Source organism: Falco punctatus (assembly GCF_963210335.1).
Source record: "Falco punctatus genome assembly, chromosome: 7".
In the NCBI taxonomy this organism is placed as follows: domain Eukaryota; kingdom Metazoa; phylum Chordata; class Aves; order Falconiformes; family Falconidae; genus Falco; species Falco punctatus.
The window spans coordinates 41,450,141-41,472,205 of NC_137587.1; the positions used below are offsets into that span (position 1 = coordinate 41,450,141).

The 22,065-nt window shown below is 46.3% G+C and overlaps 2 protein-coding genes across 2 annotated transcripts in view; one reads left to right on the forward strand and one right to left on the reverse strand.

Moving 5' to 3' along the window:
• The window catches only part of LOC308067479 (protein SIX6OS1), an 89,588-nt gene extending 78,644 nt beyond the window's left edge, over positions 1–10,944 (reverse strand). Inside the window, exon 1 of the mRNA XM_080396353.1 lies at positions 3,764–10,944. Coding sequence (XP_080252479.1) covers positions 3,764–3,936 — 173 coding nt within the window. The 5' untranslated portion in view covers positions 3,937–10,944. The remainder of the gene's footprint in view (positions 1–3,763) is intronic.
• A 3,604-nt stretch (positions 10,945–14,548) lies between these two features.
• On the forward strand, positions 14,549–22,048 carry SIX6 (SIX homeobox 6). The gene is made up of 3 exons (XM_080395791.1): positions 14,549–18,695; positions 18,735–20,295; positions 21,614–22,048. The coding sequence occupies exons 2-3, from the start codon at positions 19,724–19,726 to the stop codon at positions 21,780–21,782; spliced, it is 741 nt and encodes a 246-aa protein (XP_080251917.1). The 5' UTR covers positions 14,549–18,695; positions 18,735–19,723; the 3' UTR covers positions 21,783–22,048.
• Positions 22,049–22,065: the final 17 nt, after the last annotated feature.

Consider the following 22,065-nt stretch of genomic DNA (forward strand, 5'->3'; position numbering starts at 1 on the left):
CACAACTTCTGAGATGCTGGGAGCTGAGATTCAGATGATGGACGAATCATCTGAACAGACTGGGCAGAGATCTTACTTCCAAGAAAAAAAAAAAAATCACATGCTCCCTCCAAGGCAACCTTCTATAGAAAAAAATTATCACACCCTCTCTCTAGTCAGGGATTAAAGTGATCTATAAATTCAGCTTTTGTCCAGAACACAAGCTACCCTAAGGCAACACAAACACCTACAATGAAGTTTGCCTGAGTGGAACTATCTGTCCTAGGAAATGTACACACTACCTGATTTTAGGAATACATACATAGATACAATCAAAACTAAACAATGAATAAACAGAAGAAGATAAAATCCAAAAGGATTGAAGAGGCTAAGTGAATCTGGAACAGCAAAGGTACAGTTACATTTAAAGAGTTCCATCAACAAGGAGGAGGGGAGAAACAGCAATACAGAATAAGGTTGCAATTGAACAAAGCAAACAATTAATTACTGGACAGATGAGAGCAACTGAGGTTGTATGGTTCACTTTGCACTGCATATTCATGATTAGGGGAAGTAAAGGGCATTTTTGGTTGTGAGTATGCCCTGTGGTTCAAAACTGGAGCATGCAATTGTACCAAGTATGAATGTGCATTTGGACAATCACTCCAAAGGTGTTACAAAGGTGTAACAGTTAACCTAATGCAATTTCCATCAAGGAAATAAATAAAGAACAAAGACCTCACAATTAATTTGTTGAACTGAAGTCAGTAACCTTGAATTCCAGGTGGTGAGACAACACAATATATAATCAATATTTATAACAGCAAAGTTTGTCAAAAAGGTGAATGAGAAATTGCAGCATCCATTTAGGAAATTCAGCACTACTGGCACAAATTGTTTGACACCATTGGCGATTCAAAATATAATTACAAAATGCTACTTCACCATATCTACTGCAAATTCAGCAGAATGCTGAATTTTTGAAGGGTCAGATTTTTTAAAAAGTCGAAAACAACACACATATAAAAATGTACTGACACACTAACACTGTGATCTAAAGAAAACTCCATGCCTTTCTCTGGAGGAAACAAACCCAAGCAATGATAAAGTCATAGGGCTTTTATTAATCAAAGCACAAACCATGTTGTGCGTTACATTTTGTGTTCACATCTGTTCTGTGGACATGCAAAAAACACGTAGTACAGGAACACTGTTCTGTAAATACAAAAAGGTATACAGGATTCAAGTAGCCCATCTACTAATTTGCTAAATGCATCATTGTTTCACGGAGGTTCTTGGTAGCTATCACATTTATTTTTCCTTCCTTTCATCAGCTAGGGTATAAACCCAGATTTTTATCCACTATAATCCGGAAGCAATAAAAATATCCTTAATTTAGCTTGTGGGATAACACAACAATTTATTTTCCAAATCAGCAACATTCTAATTCTAAGTTCATCTGGTTGGGGTTTTTTTGTTGCCATGAAATCTCACCATCCTTGAACCCAAATTTAAAAAATATAAGAGAAACAATAACATTGGATGGGTTCCATCAGCACTTCTTATTGTTCTGGGACCAATATTTCTAGTTTGAATCATTCGAGAAACTAAATATTCGGAAAATGTTATCACTTGTCTAAAAAGATGTATTTCATTTTGCTCATTTTGTGCCTTCAGTTCTTTCTTCCATAGATCAATACAGGTTTCTTCAGAAAGCACAGCAGTACCCTGATATACCCATCTCATATATCATATCTTTTGCAGACTTGTTGAATATAAATATCCTGTACTTTGCTCCGAGTCTTCAAACATGCTTCAATATACCTACAATGTCAATTAATCCAGAGAAAATGTTTCCCTGAGACCTCTAACGAGCATTACTGACAATTAGTCAACTATGAGGGTGATTGTGACTCCAAAACAATATTCAAATTTACAAAATCAACATTAGAATCATCACTAGTATATACAGAGTATCAACTAGAATAAATTTTAGAAGTTTACGAGGATTCTACTATGGAAGTGCTCTAATTGTCTGATCTTATAGCTAGGGCTTGTTTATTGCAGTTTTCAGTATGTCGTTAAATGACATTTTCAATAATTTAAGACACAAAGTCTCTACTCTTCTGCAAGCATTGTCCTTCTATGAATACATGTATTCATTAATGAGTCACTTCTCATTTTCAGTCTCTTTACACTAATGCCATTAATTATCCTTTGTAGGACCTAAGCCAATCCCCATTGATTTCAATGATGAAGATTTAGATCAGATCCTTAGTTCTACCCTTAATTTTTTATTTCTTTATTTGCATCACTTAACAGTTTGTGATTTGCAAACAAATTTGCAACTTCAAAAGACATCTAAGGAGTTAGTGTGAACAGTTTCAGAAACTTACAAAAGCATTCATTTTCTACTGCACTGGAGGCAAGAATATAATGTAAAGGAAAACTGGAATTTTCTTGTCAAGGTCAAGTCTTTTTCCTAATTCTTTTTATGATAAAGCTACAAATCTGTATGGTATGGGAATTGATTCAGACAGCTAGCTACTACACCCGCTTCATTCACAGTTTCCTTTATTTCTTGTTTTCAGATAGTTCAAAATAAACCTAGAAAGGACCCTGATGTTATCTTTACTTCTCTTCTTATTCTTAAAAACACCCATATTCTCCATGCATGTCTGTGTCACCTCCCCCCTCCTCAAAAAAAAAAGCAAATATGTTATAGACATTTTCGTCCAAGCACTTATATCTAGGTATAGAATTGAGAGAAAATAAAATGGGTAGAATTTGCTAACAAATCATCACTTCAACTGCCAAGAAACTAGACAGACTGTGGAGAGATGAACACTGCAACGAAAAGACAGGATTATATCATCTGGGACAAACTGTCTGTATTGTCAAATACAGATTTGCCTTTTTAGCTACCCTTGCAAACACCTGAGATTTTCATATTTAAAAATTAGACATTCCACGTGAGTGAGAAAAAACTCCCTGTAGCCAAATTCTTGCTTGAGAAATTTCTAATTACTAAGATCCAAATGTGGTCTGCAGTTAAAACTTGCACTGATGTTCTGATAGAAAAAATTCTATAAAGAGAATTGTGAACTGCAGCTCATCGTATTCATCCAAACAGTGTGCCTAGAAGAATAATTTTGCAGTCTGCAGTAAAAATTACACTAAAATCTGATAGAAGTACACGTATCTGTACACAGAGGCAGTTATGACACATCTCTGTGTCATAGAGAAAATACGTATAGAACAAAAAGTAATGTGAAACAGGTTGTGAACAAAGAACAGAAAGATGCTGTAATTTCAGGAACCTAAATTCAGAATTAAACAAAGAACACAAAGGAGCCTTATTGTCACCGATAGTTATTAAATATTTTTAGTTTAAAAAATTAACTTTTTTTGAACAGTATTCTTAATGATGTTCAAATTTAACAGAACTCAGGTGCATCCAAATACAGAAAAAATATGTTTCTATTACCTTACCACTTGAATAATTTAGCATGCTGCAAAGACAGCACCTGTGATCTCTGAAAATGGTTGATTCTAATGGAAATGTAAACTTAAATGTAGTCTTTTTGTGTAATTTACTTTTTCAGGGGATTTGTAATACTGCAGGGTTTGTACCTGATGATTTGCAGCTTGAAAAAAATAGAATACTAAAGTTTTCTTTAACATCACTCCTGTCAAAACAGACATATACATATTTTTACACTGCTTCTTCGCTGACTTTCTTAATGCCATCCATAAGTCAAAGTTCAGGCGACAACATACTTACGCATTACAGCTCTTCTTACTACTCTCGTTTTGCTTGCGTAAATCAGTAATTGCATCATTGCTGTTACTTATATTTTCCTGCAACCTAGCGATTTCATTCTTTTTTTCTGTAATTTTTACAGTACATGCTGAAATTAAAGAAAAAGTAAGCATATGTATTTTCAACATATCCATGAAATAAAAAGTCTACATTCAGAATGATTAAAAAATTTCTTCCAAAATACTTAATCGTAACAGTGCCACATGAGTGGACAGCCTGTAATTAAACAAAGCAACAACAAAGTGAGTCAAAAACTTACGGAATTTCAGCTTTGTGGGGAATACCTTAACCATCATCTAATATTGTGAGATTGACTTTGGAGAAAAAAAAAAATTGTCCTGATTCTGCATCCCAGTCTATATAAAACTTAACTATTCGTGGTAGAAAGCAAAGCACTCTTAACAGTCAGAGCTCATCCTTCTTTGTTTTTGCAGTCCACAGCGTCTGCAGATACTAGACATAGTATACGGGGAAACCAAAGCATAAGCCATTTTGCTTGCCCTCAGTCACACTTGCAGCTGGGGAGACTGATGAAAGTACAAAAGTTGCCTGAGATAAAGGTCTTTTTCAAACATTTGTTTTCTTTTACAGAAGTCCAGAAACACAAATGTTTTAAATGGTAAAGCTAACTACAAGAGGAGAAAAATAAAAGCATCACTAAAGGCATATAAGCAAATTATTACTAGAAACAGAAACTAAAATAAAAAGGAAATTTACTCAAGGTGAGAATGTGTAATGGATGATAAATTAATATAGGAGATAGAAGTTAATTAATGAAAAAAGTGCATTATAACAACAAATCCCCAAGCACTATGACATGTGCGGAGATTATTAAGGCAGATTCTTAATCCTGCCTTTTCTAACAGCAGACAGCTGATAACATTTTCTGAATGGATGGTTAGTAGAGAATCCACACTGTTGAACACGGTCAGTATTCTCTTTCACAAGAAAAAGCTGTGAGAGCTATTGTGCACGTTCATATTGCAATGCAATGAGCACAACTAGGTGCATATTTTTTTTCCTCTGAGCTGTTTGCTTCCTATTTTTTCATACAAGGTTTCAGATTTGTTAGTGCCAAATTATCCTTTCCCACCACTGCTGCGCTATATGCCAAAGTTGGTGGCACTAAACAAAAGTCAATCACAAACATTCTGCCCTTCACATCTACTTAACTGGGAAGGGCATCTTAGTTATGCAAGAAGTGTCTTGCGTTGTTTGAATGACTACTCTAGAACTTCAAGTCATCCTAAAGTTTGTGTCTGGTGTTGCAGTACTTGTTACATATTCACTTTCAACACCAGCTGCATTTATAACCAGAAGCATCAGTCAGTGAAAAGCAAAAGATTCTCAGTGTATTTTAATATCTTGAGTTATCCTGAATGTCTTCAATATCTTAATATTTTCAGTATCTTAATTCAGTAACTGGCCTTTACTTAGCATGAAGCATAACTTTTGGACAACTGACATATGCTTCATTTTCTGTAAAAAAAATCAGATGTTTTTGTAAGTATCCTGCCAATGACATTTTGAGATTTACCAAGATATAACTATTAACAAAATATCTATTACATAAGTAAAGCTATACACTTAACATTTCATTTAGTATCTTCTATAGATGAGCACTTCTGTAACAAGCGCGAGTCGTTCTACGCACCCTTTGCTTTCACAAGGATCTTGTGCGTGAGACCGATCACATCCAACTTTACAATGCAGGCACCTACTTCAGAACTATACACCCACGGCTACAGGTACACTCAGCGGAGAAAAGTAAACATTTTTTTGTCAAACCTGCTTTAAACTCTTTCTTCTGGATAAGACAATTCACACCCTAAAAGTGCCTATTTCCCTCCACTGGTTAAAAAGGGACTCTATCCAAAAAGCCTGATGAATCTCACACTACAAGTCCAAGGCTGAATGCTACAGCTGTTCCTCTGCCAAGTAATACTCACACACAAACAGAATTAAATCAGTGGAACTATTTCTGGGTAAGTTTTTGAAAGATTTAACCCCATCTTTTAAAAGTCTGAGTGTTGGTTGTGAGTTTACACATATTTAAATATATCTGAACTGAATACACAAATAGCTACGCCATGTTACTACAGAGCCTTTGGATTTTCCCTAAAAGCATGCTCCTTTGCCGTAAGTTTGCATAAATGTAAAGAAAAACCTCAACTCTAAGGCTCAATTATGTCACTGAAGAGTTAAAACATAATTCTAGGTGTACCAGATTTAGTGTTACAGATGTTTTAATGTTTAAGATGCTTAAGTTTAATATTGATAATCTTCTTAATGAATAAGTACTTGCTTGGCCATATCAGTCAAAATTATTAGAAATATTGCCATCAAAAGGAACACCGATTAGACCAGAATTTTCCCTTGTTCTTTTTCCTGAAGGTTATGAGCATCAATACCCACCTATGAAGTACCAGTGATAAGCACAGATGCCCTGAGATTGTCTAAAGAACAGTTTACCTATCACAACCGTTCATGTGAAAGAGCGATTCCACATGGCAGCATGGTTAAAAAAAAAAAAAAAAAAAAAATCAGTCCAGACCTAAGTCCATAATACTATGCTGTCCGTAAGTCCTGGGGGAAAAAAATTTGATGTTGAGCAAGGCTTTCTCATTGGGTTTTCTGGTTTGAATTTCAAATATAAATACCAGCTGCTTGATCGCAAAAAAGGAGAACCAGGCTTGAGTAGGTAGAAGCAACTGAGAGAACTTTCATTATTTCAAGAAAACAGAAAGAGAGCAGAAGCAGTGAGGCAGAGGTCCAAATCTGGAAAGAACAAAAAACATGAAGAAAGGGAGGCAAGTGGCAGATGTATTGAGCAAGCACAGCTGAATCAAAGAACTGCCAGTGACTGTGAGGAGCTACAGAGTAAGAGCAGGAAATGGCGCAGCATGAAACTGGCTGTCCATGAGACAGCTGAACAGCATTAGTTAAAAGTCGCAAGCAAAAGCAAAGTCTGCTAGGGAGAATGAACAAGTATTGATGGCAAAAGATGAGGTAGGGTGAGAGCAGGACACGGGACAGCTTTCATTATTACTCTTGCTTCCGCCCCTGAAACACAGAACATGTACCAGGACTAATGAAACAAAAGCAGTGTGTTCAGTGTCTAATAAAATGATAATTCATCACTACTCACAATTTATCTGTTGCTTCACATGGTCCTTAAAATAAGAAGTTTGTTCTAGCTGGAAAACTAAGAAGAAAATAAACACTTTTTCATATGTGTATATACATATATATATATATGCGCACAAATATATGAGTTGAGCTATGAAATAAATGTATGTCATCCAGCATTACTTGCACAAATACTGATTAACAAAGATTTTAACAAAATACTAAATAGCAGTTTTGCTTTTAAATAGCTGATAGTACCCCTCTCCATAACCTCACAGCTGACAAAGCATTATGTAGGCAAACATTAAAACCTTAATATTCTAATTTGAAGTTAATGTAACTGTTTAAAGCAGAGAACATCACTATGTGTACTGCATTAGTAATTACTAATTAAAAAATACATAATGACCTACCAAACTCAAGCAGAAGTTTGTCTAAGTTGCTCAAAAGCCTGTCACTCATTCTGTAAACTACAAAAGAAAAATGTAATTCAAGGCTTTACAGAGTTAGAAGCTTTATTGATACAATAAACCAGTAAAAAATGCAAGACAATACTATACGTTTTAGGATAAAAGGGAGAAAAAAAGTTTTAACTGCATTTGAAGTAGTATCTAAATTACTTTAGTGGAACCGAATTTTTCAGTGATAGTGGTAATGGACTCACAGGAAGTCTAAACCACACTTAACGAAAAAAGGAGTTGTATCGTTTAGGTAAAGCTTTGCTCCTGAAGCAGTTCTATCTTTGAGAGGCTTAATGTTCTTAGAAGGTATGAAGAATGCAAGAAAAGATACTTGTGTACAAAATGTGTAGCATCTACTCCAGCTGGTTTACTAAGCCTATCGACTACAATACCGGTAATGGAAAAGCTACTTATCCACTCTGTACACTCCTCCCATAGTAATTGCAAAGTACATTTAAATCAGAAGGTATATGCATAAGTATGATTAAAGACAGAACTCACATCCACTGGAAAGCAGATTATTGTAAATTTGTTCTTCTGTTTGTACAGGGCTGCTATGTGCAGAAATTCAGTTATGGGTTTTTAAACCGTTTGGGAGTCATGTAGTCTTCTAAAAAGAACGCAATCACCATCTTATCACAACGTACTGAATACAGCTAGTTAGCTAAGATATACTTAATGTTAATCAAAGTTATCTAATACTTAACTGTTCCACAGTGCTTCCCCATACCCTTAGTACTGTGTAAGAAGCAAAACCACAACAAATTGGTGATGAGGATGAGATCCTAATCCAGGATAAAGTGGAATAGAAAACAGCTGAAGAATTTAACTAGAGTGGTATTAAGGCTACATTCTGCAGCACTGAGACTGTGGAGGGGGTGGGGGGAGCATTTAAAATGCTGGATGTTTGACAGAAATGAATTTGCCTAATAGTTAAGTGAGGATCAGAACACCTAATCCAAGTGACTGGATTAGTACAGGCTGTGATAAAAACTCCAAGAAAGACATAATAGTTTATCAAACGTATTTAAAAGCTTGGAACCCTAGTTCCTAGAGCCTGGAAACAAGATAGCAAACAAAACATTTTCTGAAAATACTAAGAAATACTACCTTAAGCCACAAGTCAATGCAGAATATTTTTGGTTTTACACAACATGAAGGAACACTCCAAATAATTCCTTCAGATGCAAAAATTAGTTTGGAGCATACATTAAAAATCTGTTCTCTAGAAACAGTTTAACAATGTTTGTTACTTGTTTCTCTGACAGTTCTCATAACAACTGCATGATAGTGGGGCATACGGAGAAAGTATACAGCTGAATGCAAAATAAAAAGCACAAACATTACTTTAAACAGCAAAGAATCTCATATTCATTGGTTTATAAATAACAATACAAAATTCACCAATAGAGCAGACTGTACAACTGTGTGTTGATACACACTATTCTATCATCCAGTCACTAAGACAATTACCATTAATTTTATCTTTTGAATGCTTTTGTAGAAGAGAGAAACAGAACTGAAGTGTTTAAATTTTTTTCTGGAATTTTACAATACAATTTATGTAAAGGCTAAAGTTGCAGAAAATGACAGTGCTTCTGAAAGCATGCATATGTAAAATACCTGCCATTCTGGATATTGTTAAAATGAAGTAACATAACTGCAAATAACAAATGCTATTCTGTGTTTTGAATTAAGACGATAGATTTGTCACTCGCAGAAAGGGCTGAGTGATTCACTTGCACTGATAATCTATAGGATGTTTGTAGATTTTAAACACAGTAGTTAACACCAGCCTCAAACAGATGACATCTAAATTTTGGACAATTAATGACTTCTAGGGTACAATTGTTGTCAAGACTGATTCTTGGTCCTACTGGAGAAAAGTAGCATCAAACCATTAGCTAACTCTGGATGACAAATTCAAAGGATGTTCTCATACAGGGTTGTTACTTTTGTTAAAGAGAAATACGTAATACAGAACAGCAGGTAAAACAGCTTCAAACTGCACACATTATTTCTAATGGTGCTATTCAGAAAACTGCCAGAAGAAAAATATTATGCATCTTACATTTTTGCACTGCATTAATGTAATTATATGCAATTCAATTGTGGCAATAAAATTTAATGTATTACAAGATTGCATTGAGTGCAGAAACCACAAACAAACTGCCTGATGGACTCTCTAGCCATTACCATAACACTAACATTAATGCCACTTCTCATAGCAGAGTTACAGCAGTAGTTTCATATCCCATCTGACAACAGCCATTTCTAGGTTCTTCATTAAAAGGTAAAAAATACTCATAAACTATGAGGTAAATTTCTTCCTTAAAATCAAATGCTCAACTCTACCCATTGTCAGCTGTGCAACAGCATTAATTTGCTGGCTTTATATAAATAGTTTTCATTCCGGCAGGGCTTTTATGAGAGCAAGCTCTATTTCTCCTGTGCTGTTCATTACTGTTCAAGACTCTCTTAAGTGACTGGTTATGTTATTGTTCTTGAAATTTAGTAAATTTCACCTTTCTACACTAAATTTTTGTCCTTGTTTAAAAAAAAAAAGTGCTTCTTATAATTCTGTTTATGCTCCTCTGCCCCTCTTCTGCAACACCGTATTAGGAACCCTGTGGAGACTTGAACCCTGCATTCAAGGCAAGGATGTGCCATCTTTTTCAAAACCTGCTGCTGTTTTCGCTGTTTCCCAACATAACTGAAGCCCTTTCCTGATGGGTGACGATTCTAGTTACTACATCTGAGTTAACCTTAATTGCAGGACTCTTCATTTATGAAGTTCCTGTTTCTAACACTAACTTAAAGCACATTGCCACCATGCATTAGGTACCGTGCCTTCGTTAGTAGCTACCGACGTGTCCATCAAATCCTCAAAGTCAAACTTCCGAATTTGCCACACTTTACTTAGTCGAGCACATACCAAACAAAAGGATATTGCTTCAGATTATTCCCTAAATTCCTGGGATTTCAAAACTAGACCGATTTTTGTCGAAACGCTAGGGGGAAAACCCCCTCTGATGGGATACCCACAGGGGCTGCAGGTAAGGGCCACAAAATGGCGGCACAAGACAAGGGGAGCACGTCCGTCCCGGTGGAGAGGGGTGACGGGCCCGGGGCAGCCAGGTGGCCCCTCTGCATTTTGAGGGGCCATCAGTACTGGGAAAGTGACCAGGACACGGTGGTCCTGCGCCACCTGAGGCGCTGCCATAAGGGGAAGGGCGAGGACAGCCACGAGAGCCGTGCAGGAGCTCACCCAGGGGCGTCAGCCGGAGGGGCCGAAGCACGGCCACGGCCCCGCGCCCTCAGCTTCATCCCCGCCATCCCGGAGGGACACAGGGCCGGGCCGGAGCCGCCGCCAACCTACCCCGGGAGGAGCCCCGCAAGCCGCCGAAGGGCCCGCTCCTGCCCTCACGGGGGCCGAGCGCCGCCCCGCCGCTCTCCCTCGCCGCCGCCGCCCGCGCCCCCCACTGCAGAAAGGCGGGAAAAGGGCCGGGCAGCCCCGCGCCCCTGGGCGGGCGGGGGGGAGAGGCGGTGCGGGACCGGCGGCGGGGTGCGGGGCCGGGCTGGAGCAACGGCCCCCTGCGGCGGAACGGCCAGCTCAGCCCCGCCACACGGTGCGGAGGGGAGCAGCAGGTGTCACCTGCCCGCCGCCGCCTCGCCGCGGGTGGGAGGGCGAAGGTGGCAGCTGCCGGCCGTCGGGCTTTCCGCTGGGAAACCGGGAGCAGCTTCACCTGCCGGGGAAGGGGCTGAGGCCGTTTTCCGGGCAGGTCAACCAGCAGCGCACTGCTCCCTCGGGGGCACGTCAGCGGGGTGCGTGTACTCCCCAAAAAAACACATGCTTGCCTGAACAGTGAGAATTAGAAGGGAAGGATCAGCATTCCCGAGGGCTCCGGGGCGGGTGAAAAGCGATGAGGATGCTCCATCTACCGGGCGGAGCGCGCAGGCGGGCGGCGGCGGGCAGCAGCGCCGCTGGGACGGGGCGTCTGCAGCCGTGCTGGGGGGTTACCCACCCGCGGGGGTCTCACACGGAAAGAAGGGGCTGCAGCGTGTAACTTACTTGCTTTATCCACCCTCCGTGTCCCACGCGTGTTGCTGGCCCAGCCGGGGACGGGGGGGAGGTGTAGCAGTTGCATAAAACCTTCTTCCCTCTGCACCTTCAGGTCTAAAGGTGCAGCCCAGCCCTCTGACAGTTTAAAAACGCATTAAAGTCTCACACTCCGCATCCTGGAACGGTGCTTTACATCGCCGATGCTGGGAAATGTCCCCAGCCCCGGCAGCCCTGACACGCACAACGGCCTCGACGCTCACCTCGGCACAATTTGCACTAACAAAATTGTGTGTGTTTATTTATCGGTGTACGGCATTACAAGGCAAAAATGCACGGCCCTGACGTGGAAGAAACTAGAACGCAGTACTTCCCTCCAAACTGCGGTAGCAATGGGGTTTTTTCCTCCCTATTGAGATCACTGAGGCAGAGGATGGATTTACGACTATCAACAAGCAAAGGAAAAAAAATGTTGGGGATGAGAACAGGGTGGAGGGGAAAAAAAAAGACATCAGCATGGCTGATGAAAGAAAAAAGGACGGGGGAAGTAGAAACAGGACAGAGCAGACGAACAGAAAACTCTCTCTGCCACCCACAGCCCAGGTGGCAGTCAGATGCGATGCTGCTTTCAAGAAGAGTCAATTCAAACAACAAGAAATGCATCTTCAAAGAGAAATAGCTGACCTACCTGGCTTCAGGTCAGAGATGAAGGAGGGGAAAGAAGAGAGAAAGCCAAGTGGAAAACAGCATGTTCTTTTGGAAGCCACATGCCTGCGGCCTCTGCTCCTTGCACCCTGCTGGCGGCAGGGCTCTGTCCTTTCCCAGAGCATCTCCATGATGCTACCACCACCCACCTTATCTCCCTGCCTGTCTCAGAGGGCAAGAGCTGCCTCCCTGCCCAGCTTCCCCTGTGACACTTTAATTCCTAGATGCCCCTGGGGCCTCTGCAATTGCTGTTTTGTCACCCATCTTCCCAGATTATTGAATAAAACCCAAGGAGAAATCACTTCAGAGCTTTTTTCTGCTTTAAGCAATTCTTTCAAAGACCCTCCCAAACTTCTAGAAACAGGAATTTAATAGCAGAGTAGCAGATAACTTCAATGATGCTCATTAACAGCTCCCAGTATCCCGGTAATTTAAGCAGCGGTGTCAAGGGAGGCTGAGGTCCCCACAGATCCAGGGACCCGAGCTCACCCGGAAGATTGTCAGTCATTTCAACAGGCTTTGGATAAAGCCAGCACTGACTTCCCAGTTAATTCCCTCTAAGGACTGTCACAAGCTGGTCCCCACTGGGGCTTTTCAGGGCCCAGGATCTCCTTTAGCCCATCTATTTATTACAAGAGCTCCCAACCCAAGATTATTGCTCTGCACCCACCAAAAAACAGTTTCTGAAGCTGCAGAAAGGAGTGCTTTGTGTCCCACTGGTTTCACCTTGTTTGTTTTGCCTTGCTTCCCAATAGCATACTTCTCAAAGAAAGAAAAATAACCCCAAAGCCATCAAGAACTACTTTCACTACTGGCTGGCTAGCAGGAAGGAATTTTTCATAGTATCATCTCTGATCAATGGTGAATAGGTTGCATTACTCTGAAAAGAGATATGGTCCATTCAGAACTCAGAAAGGGCTCCCAGACCCACTCCCCTCTGCTGGCAGACCTCCAGGCCCATCCCTCCATTAGTGGAGACCCCTGACCCTCGGTAGGCTCTGCTGCCTCCGTGCCTCTCTCCTCTGGTTGTGGCAGGTTCCCCCCAGCCCTCTGCTCGTCACCTTCTCCAGCTGATGGAGAGAGCAAAGCGACCCGGGACCTTTCCCCAGAGAGAATAGGGTGCCCTGTGTCCCCAGCATCCCTAGCAGCACCTATGACCAACTGTGGGAAGAGCCCTAGGGACACCCCCACCAAATCCCTCCTGAAGAAAGCAGGGAGTTGCCCTGTGCTCCTGGAGCCTGCCCTGGCTGGCAGGAGCCTAAACTCGCCCAGGGGGTTAATGGCCAGTGGAAAACAGGGTCCCAGGGGTGTCCTGGAGACATGGTGGGCGAGTCATTACAGCTGAAGAGCAACAGGGACAGGATAAATGTATCCCAAACAAGTGCCTTTCTTCTCAACCTGAATAACTACCTCAGAAAGGCAATGAGCAGGTAATGCAGAGAGACTGAAGTACTGGCCCTTAAAACCCGGCAAGGTTCAGGGACATCCTACCCATTATCTCTCTTTCAGGAAAAAAGAAAAAAGAAAAAAAAAGAAAAAAAAAAAAGCATAGCAATTTCTCAGGGTAAGGGATAGATGATTCCCATCCTCATGTGGCTGCTCTGGGATAAACTTGCTCCTTGAAGCAAGTGAATGCCAGAGCCCAGGCAGATGCCCACCTGCAGCGGTGGTCCCAATCCTGTTTCCAAGCCTTGGGTGGTGCTAGGGAGCTGAATCAGGAGCTGGCCTGGCCTGGGTGTGATGCTGCTGACACCCAGAGGGCACCCAAAGCTGTGAAAGAGCTCTCTCACAAGAAAAGAGGGAGCCCAATTCCTGAGCAACCTTCATCCACAGTGAGCAGTCTCCAGTAAGGGCTCAGTGCCAGTACCCAGACCAGCTGTGACACAACATTGCTCCCGACTCAGCCCCATACATTCAGCCCCAGAAGCATTTAGGCACTACTACACCTCAGAGAGTCTAATCCTGGCTCTTCACCCTCCCCCCAAACACACCAGTTGTCCCCATTCCTGCTTTCTGCTAAATAAGCGTTTCTGTGACAGCCTTTGTCCCCATCCTGGGAGAAGATGTAATATTTGAAGGACTTTTTTTGCATTTCAATAGACATAGAGTAGTTTTCCATATGACTCCTGCTGTCAGTTCCCTGCCACCCACAGGAAAGGAGCTGCAAAAATGCCTTCTTTTCCCAAAGGACCACTTCACATCAGAAAAAAGAGAAGAAAGGAAAGGAAAAAGGAAAGGGAAAAGAAAAGGGAAAAGGGAAAGGGAAAGCAAAAGGGAAAGGGAAAGGGAAAGGAAAGGAAAGGAAAGGAAAGGAAAGGAAAGGAAAGGAAAGGAAAGGAAAGGAAAGGAAAGGAAAGGAAAGGAAAGGAAAGGAAAGGAAAGGAAAGGAAAGGAAAGGAAAGGAAAGGAAAGGAAAGGAAAGGAAAGGAAAGGAAAGGAAAGGAAAGGAAAGGAAAGGAAAGGAAAGGAAAGGAAAGGAAAGGAAAGGAAAGGAAAGGAAAGGAAAGGAAAGGAAAGGAAAGGAAAGGAAAGGAAAGGAAAGGAAAGGAAAGGAAAGGGGAAAAGAGGACTTACTGGTGGGGAAAAAAAAAACCTGCATAGTTAAAAACTTCTAGATTTATTGCAATACTTTGGGGAGTTGATTGATTGCTTTTGTGTGAATTTTCAGTGAAAACCCTGATGGAAATGGGGGATTGTAAGCAATGTGAAGATTTTATTTAAACACAACTTAGTTTAAAAGGAGGTAAAGGCAGCAGCCAAAGAAATCCCAACAGATTTGGGACTTTAAACCAGGCCCATAACTACACCCTAAAGAAAATGAAAGATAAATCTTGGGCAGTAGACCTTTCTGCCTGTAGCCCTGGCCTTGACCAGGTCCGTGTACAAGGGAGGTCTTTCCTTTCAGTCTCAAAATAATTCAGTTTTTTGAGTTTTCAGTGCTGCTTTGTTCTAACATCAAATGTACCAGCCATGGTCTGATACTTTGTATTGCACTTAAGCTAAATAACATGCCGAAGGACAAAGATCCAATGAATAGACGGACTGAAACTGGAAAGTGATGAACATCTCTGTCAGTCGCACAGCATTTTAGGGCGTCTTTGGTGCTTTCGATAGTTATCAGTAATTTAAGTGAGGATCCAACCTGCACACTCTCCCTAATATTAAGCAGATTAGAGCTTTAAACATAGCTCTTTCTAGGAAGAAAATGAGCAATTGATAGCTGCTATTGCAGCAGTTATGGCACTCTTAAAAATAAAAAGGTGAGCACAAAAACCACATCGAAACTCGGGTCGTTCCCCCATCAAGCATCCCCTGCCACATCATCCTGAGCTTGTAGTCCGCCCTCCACCGAAGCTCCCGGGTGGCTCGGTGGGAAACGCTCCCGAAAACCCCTGCCCTGGTCCCTGGAAGGGCTGACATTTCCAGTAACCTTTTCTATAGGCGACAGCAGGCACTCTCCTCCGGCTGAGCATGCCTCCTCACTCCCCGGTGCCAGGTCCAGCCCTGCCAGACCCGGAGCGCTCCCCGCCACCAGGCCAGGTCCTGCCGGTACCGAATCAAGGCCAAAAAATTCAGGTTGATTTCCCAGGTACCCGCCCGAGGGACTGCCTGCCCTGCGGCGCTCAGCCAGCGCTGCAGAGTCGCTCAGCATCACCGAACTCCCCCATCTCCGGCAATCCTACCGACACCTTTACAGTGGGGCTTCTCATTCCCAGGGGTATTTTTTTAATGGAATACTTAACGCCAGTCAAAGGTTCGAAAAATTTATTCGCACCTCCGCTGCGTTTCGGAGTTCCATCCGCATAAATAATTCCCAGGGGCTGAGATTCGGGGACCTAGGGTAGCTGATAACAGCTGATATAAAGGTATATAGATCCGTTGCTCAGCATATTTATGCTTGAAGGCTCAGTCTGTAGGCCAGAGAGCACACCGTGTCGATGCAGACCGGCGAGATTATATGGATTGCTGGCAGCCTTTTTGATAAATATTTTTTAATGTACAGTTTTATTCCTCGTTCTCCAGTGGGTTCATATCTGCAGGGTTAACTCCTCACGCTACCTGTAGCAAGGGTCAGAGCCGTGACCTAAATTAAGGTAGTCACCATTGCCGGCTATTAATGTCATGAGTAGTGTCCCTAGTGTATGGGGAGAAAAGGAAGAAAAAGGGGGAAACAAGAAAGCAGCAAAAAGCGGGCATGCCCGAGCGCACACCCAGGCTGGCAGTCAGCAATAACGAGCCCCGGGGCCCGAGCCAGGAGCCCGGGCACCGCGGACCCGGTGCTCTCCCGGGAGCCGCTCCCGAGGCACGGGCTCCCGCGGGGCTGGGGGGGCCGCTCCTGCGGGCAAAGCCTGGCCCGGCCCCGCAGCGAAGCTCCTCCGGGGGAACCTGCCGGGGTCCCGGCCACCGACGAAACTCCGAGGGGGTGGGGAAGGGACGGAGGGCCCCTTGGAGCTGGTCTCTCTCTCGGCGCTGGTGGCCCAGAGCAAGGTCTTTCCCCAGCCAGGGACAAGCCGCTGCCCCCCCGCCCCGGACTGTGCCACTTCCCAAATGCAGACCCCAGCGTTCACAGCTGAAGAGGGGGCAGAGCTGCTGCGGCTGGGCTGGTTTTCCCCCTCGGGTCACCCTTTAAATGGTTTAGCACAGGGTTCCTGGGTCCATTTCGGTGTTGTCTTTTCTTTCTCTTCCTCTCCCCTCCCAGCAGAGCTGCCAGCATCTCACCATTCGGGCCGGTTTCTGGGGAGCAAAAGCCGGGGATCGGGGGGGCAGCCCCTCGCCCCTGAGAACTGCTCTCGCTGCTCTTAATGAAGATTCATTTCTTTAGCCTACAGTCCTGGCTTTCATTATGGAGCCTGTCTCGCTCTGCTCATGATCATTAAGCTGCAGCCCAGTAACTCCCTCTCCAGATCATGTGCATGCTTAAAAAAAATGAAAAAAAATAATTAAAAGGGAAAAAAAGAGGGAAAAATAAAAAGAAAGACCATTAGTAATATTAGTCATCGTCGTCATCATCATCACCATCATCATCTGGCAGGTCTAAATTAGCTACCCATTATCACAGGCTTTCCACCTGTTTTTTCCCCACCAGCCCTCGTCCCGGGCCGCCCCCGAGCGGGGCTGCGGCGGGGCAGCAGCTCCCCTGCCCCGGGATTCGCCCGGCGCCCGCCTCCTCCCCCGCTGCCGGGGCAGCGCGACGCTCACACCGCGAAGGTTTGGGCGGGGGCGATTCCTGTCCGAAAAGGTTATTTGGGATCTTCCATGGAGCTGCCCAAATTACTATTTTTCCCTAGCAGAGAGGACAGGGATGGGGTGGAAGGAAGGTCTCCCTCAGCAGTATCTATAGATAATATTTTCCTCTTCTCTGTTTTTTTCTTCCCATCTTTTTTCCCTAAGCAGATCGGCAAATCAAACCTGGGTCTGTAAAGTGATGCCGAAGAGTCTTCCCTTTTATTTTTTAAGTTTCTGTGGAGTGTCGCTGAACTCGTGAGTTTTGTGTGTGCTTTTATGTCTCCCCAGCTCTGTCGGGTTTTATGAAAATGAGCAGTATTGAAAGCTTTTCCATCCCGCTAGCTGTGAGACTCACATAAATGATGTAAATGGCTAGAAGGGTTTTTTTCAAGTGAACTGTGTAGATCTGTGAAAATAATATCAGGGTTTTCCGTCAGAATGAGCTTAGCACTGTACTGAGGCGTACCATAATCTGACCCGACACCTCCGACCATCTGCGCTATCTATCTGCCTTCTGATTTACCAAATCTTCACAAGCAAAAGACAAATTGTACTTGATACTAAAGAAAAGACAGCGAGCCCCAGTCCAGCTCCATTTCTGCGGAGAAATGATTGGAGAAAATGTAAATCTGTTTAATTTCGGTCTACGGGCAACTAGCAAAGAAGCTTTCTTTAAGAAGGGAAGAAAGGAAAACAAAAAAAAAAGGGGGGGGGGGGAGAAGAAAAGAGAAGGGGGAAAGAGACAATAACAAGATATCAAATTAAGAAGGGATTTCTTTGACAAGCGTTCTAGGGAAAAAAATGCATTGCAAAAAGCAGAGGAGAGAACATACTGATCTTAATTCAAAATATATGCTGCCTTTCCGAGCATGGTCCCTAATGTTCTCGGGAAGAAATTGCCACTGAGCGGCTATATGTAGAATAAAGAATGGCTTCTTGATTCCTCCCCCCGCCCTTCTCTCCAGAAAACAAACCCTGTCCTCACAGCTTCCCGGAAAGTGGTTTCATCCCTGCCCCGGCTCGGCTGGGGGAGCCCCGCTCCTACGAGGGGGCGGCCGGGCGCTCATCTCGCCCCCGACCGGCAGCCGCTCGCTCGGGGCGCGGGGCGGGGGGTGGGGGGGAACCCGCGGGGAATGATTACTACTAGGTGATCAATATTTCAAAAGATTCCTGAAATCTGTGTAAGTCGCTGTCCTGACCTACAAATGACTTCTCACTCCCCGCGACTGTTCTCGGCGTCTATTCAGGACCATTCAGCCGAAAACAATAAGTTTTTAAATGTAGAAGAATAATAATAGTAATAGTAATGCTGGTAATAATAATAATAATAATAATAATAATAATAATATAGTTGAACGGAGAAGGGCACTGAGCTTTTTGCAGATAATGCCTTGTCTTAACAGAGACGGGAAGACACCTATAGGGGGAAGGGGGAGAGTTTTTTCCCTAAATCTTGGCTTTTCTCGCGTCCTCCCGCTGCACCCATTGTCACCCGACACTCCCAGCATCACTGTTACTGTTACACAGCCGTTTTTTTAACTGATTTCTCAGCTCTGCCATACTCCCCTCTCCGACCCTGGCTGCGCCAAGCTCCGTGCGTGCAGCACCGGGCCGGAGCGCCCGGCTGTACTGGGGAGGGGCGGGGGGGTCCCCGCCATCCATCCCACTGCTGGGACCGCTCCTTCCAACTTTCAGGCAGCAAACCGCAGCGGGTGCCCTCTCCCCGCCCCGCAGCCTACCGCTCTCCCCTGCCCGCAGCGGCGGCGGGGTGGCGGCCCCGGGGCGCGGAGCGGGACGGGACGGGGCGCCGCGGGGAGCGGGGCGGGGAGCGGGGCGGGGAGGTGCTGCGGCCGGCGGCGGGGGCCTTCCGCCGTGATTGGCAGCGGCTGGCAGTGAGTGGCAGCCCCGCCATGGAAACCCGGGAGCCAATCTGCCGAGCCCGGCAGCGAATCAGCCGCTCCCGCAGCAGCGCGGCGGCGGCGCGGAGCTGGGCTTGTGTCTTTTATTTTTTCCTTTTTCCCCCCCCCCCCTTTTTTTTTTCCCTCTTTTTTTCCCCCCTTCCCGCCCTCCCCCCACGCCCGCCCTCCCCCCTGCTCCATCCTCCTCCTCCTCGCCCCTGCCCACCGCCCCCAGTCGCCGGAGCCGCCGAGCGCTCCCCATCGCCTCTCCGCCCTCCGCCGTCCCTCCCGCGGCAGCTCCGCCGGCGCCGGCGGAGGCAGAAGCGGAGCGAGGGGCGGCCGCGGGGGCCGCTGCCCGCTTCCCCGCCGCGGGGGTGTGCGCGGCGGCGGCGGGCATCGTCGGGGGTGCGCGGAGCGCGGAGCGGAGCGCGGCGCCGTCTCCATGTTCCAGCTGCCCATCCTCAATTTCAGCCCGCAGCAGGTGGCCGGGGTATGCGAGACCCTGGAGGAGAGCGGGGACATCGAGCGCCTGGGGCGCTTCCTCTGGTCCCTGCCCGTGGCCCCCGCGGCCTGCGAGGCCCTCAACAAGAACGAGTCGGTGCTGAGAGCCCGGGCCATCGTGGCCTTCCACACGGGGAACTACCGGGAGCTCTACCACATCCTGGAGAACCACAAGTTCACCAAGGAGTCCCACGCCAAACTGCAAGCCCTCTGGCTGGAAGCGCACTACCAGGAGGCGGAGAAGCTGCGGGGCCGACCCCTGGGGCCGGTGGACAAGTACCGGGTGAGGAAGAAGTTCCCGCTGCCCCGCACCATCTGGGACGGCGAGCAGAAGACGCATTGCTTCAAGGAGCGGACGAGGCATTTGCTGCGGGAGTGGTACCTGCAGGACCCTTACCCCAACCCCAGCAAAAAGCGGGAACTGGCTCAGGCCACGGGACTTACCCCCACGCAAGTGGGCAACTGGTTCAAAAACCGCAGGCAAAGGGACAGGGCAGCAGCCGCTAAGAACAGGTAAGGGGCTGCCCATCCCGTCGGGGCATGGGCCCCTCTTCGGGGAGGCTTTGCCCCCGCCCGCCGAGGCCGGGGGGCTGTGGGGGCCGGTGCGGGGCACTGCGGCCAGCCCCGCCTCGGGACACGGGGAAACGAGCCCGGGAAGTTTCTCCCCGGGAAATGCAGCGACATAAAGTAAGAGCAGTGGGAAAAGCCTAGGGCTCTTTTATCTATCTATCTATCTGTCTGTCTATCTATCTATCTATCTATCTATCTATCTATCTATCTATCTATCTATCTATCTGTCTATCTGTCTCTCTATCTATCTGTCTCTCTATCTGTCTCTCTATCTGTCTATCTGTCTATCTATCTATCTATCTATCTATCTATCTATCTATCTATCTATTTATTTTAAAAAAGGAGGGGGGGGTCCTCCCCCGGGCTCCTCCTTGGCCGCTCCTGGGGGACCGGGGCGGGGGGGAAGGCGACAGCCCGCCCGGGCACCGTGGGCGGCTAAGCTGCCGTGACCCCGGCAGGACCTGGCGGCAGAAGGGCCGCAAGCAGCGGCCAAGCGGAGAGACCCCCGCTGCAAAGTTTTGCCCGGACATAGACGCACCCGATTCATGTATGTCCACCCGGAGCGGAGCCGGCAGTGCCGCTCTGCGGACCCTGCTCGCTTGCAGGGAGGCGCCTTGCCCTAAACCTCAGCCGGAGCCAGCCGGCATCGCTTCTTGGGATATTTTTCTTATTTCTTTACTACTCCTCTTTTTTTTTCCCCCTTTTAATCTTAAAAAAAAAAAAATCACGGCTCTAAATGCACGGTGCTACCCAGCACTAGCGGCAGAAGCAGGTGCCCCGGGAAGCGGGGAAGGGAGCAGTGTCCCCCGTTAGCTCCTCTCCAGGAGCCCGGAGCGGGGTTCGCATTTTCACCCCGCAGCCCCACCGGCCACTGCGCGCAGCCGGGCGGCCACACGTCTGGGAAAGGGGCGCTACCACCCGCAGCCCCTTCCCATCGCCTGGGGGGGGACAGGTGTAAAACCTGACGAGGGGGAACCGGGATCGGGGTACGCTGCTGGGAATTACCGACCCCTCGGGTGAGGCCCGGTTCGGGGACAAGTTGCGGAGGGGGGTCACAGCCGCCCCCCAGCTGTGCTGGCGGAGGAGCTGGGCTGGCCCTGGGGCGGGCGCCCCGGCAGAGCCGCCAGACTGGGGTAATTGGTGTGAGCTGGAGGTGGGGGCTCCGGTCGGGGGGGGCCGTGCGGGGGAAGCGGGGGCTGCAGGCGGGTCCCCGGGGTGCGGAGGGCCGGGCGGTGATGCTGTGTGTGCCGGTTCCTTGCAGGCTACAGCAGCAGGTCCTAACGCAGGGCTCGGTGCGCTCGCTACAAGCGGAAGAGGAGAGCGGCGGGGAGGCGGTGGGGGCCGCCTCCAGCCCCGCGGCCAGCCTCTCCAGCAAAGCGGCCACCTCCGCCATCTCCATCACATCCAGCGACAGTGAATGTGACATCTGACACCACCGCCATGACAAACCGGGGGGAGCGGGAGGTCCAGCTAACCGGTGCCTGCCTGCCTGCCGACGCGACCGGAGCAGCGGGGCTGGCAATCGCCCGCCCGCGGTCGCCAAACCCGGGGTACGGGGCGCTCCCCAGCCACATGCCGCCCGCCCGCGCCTCCCGCCCAGTCCCGTAGCAGACTGCATTAAAAAACGTGATAAACATAGTTGTCGCCTTTATTTCGAAGGATTTGCAGAATTGATGCCTAAAAAAAAAATATTAAAGAAAGCCCAGAAAACTT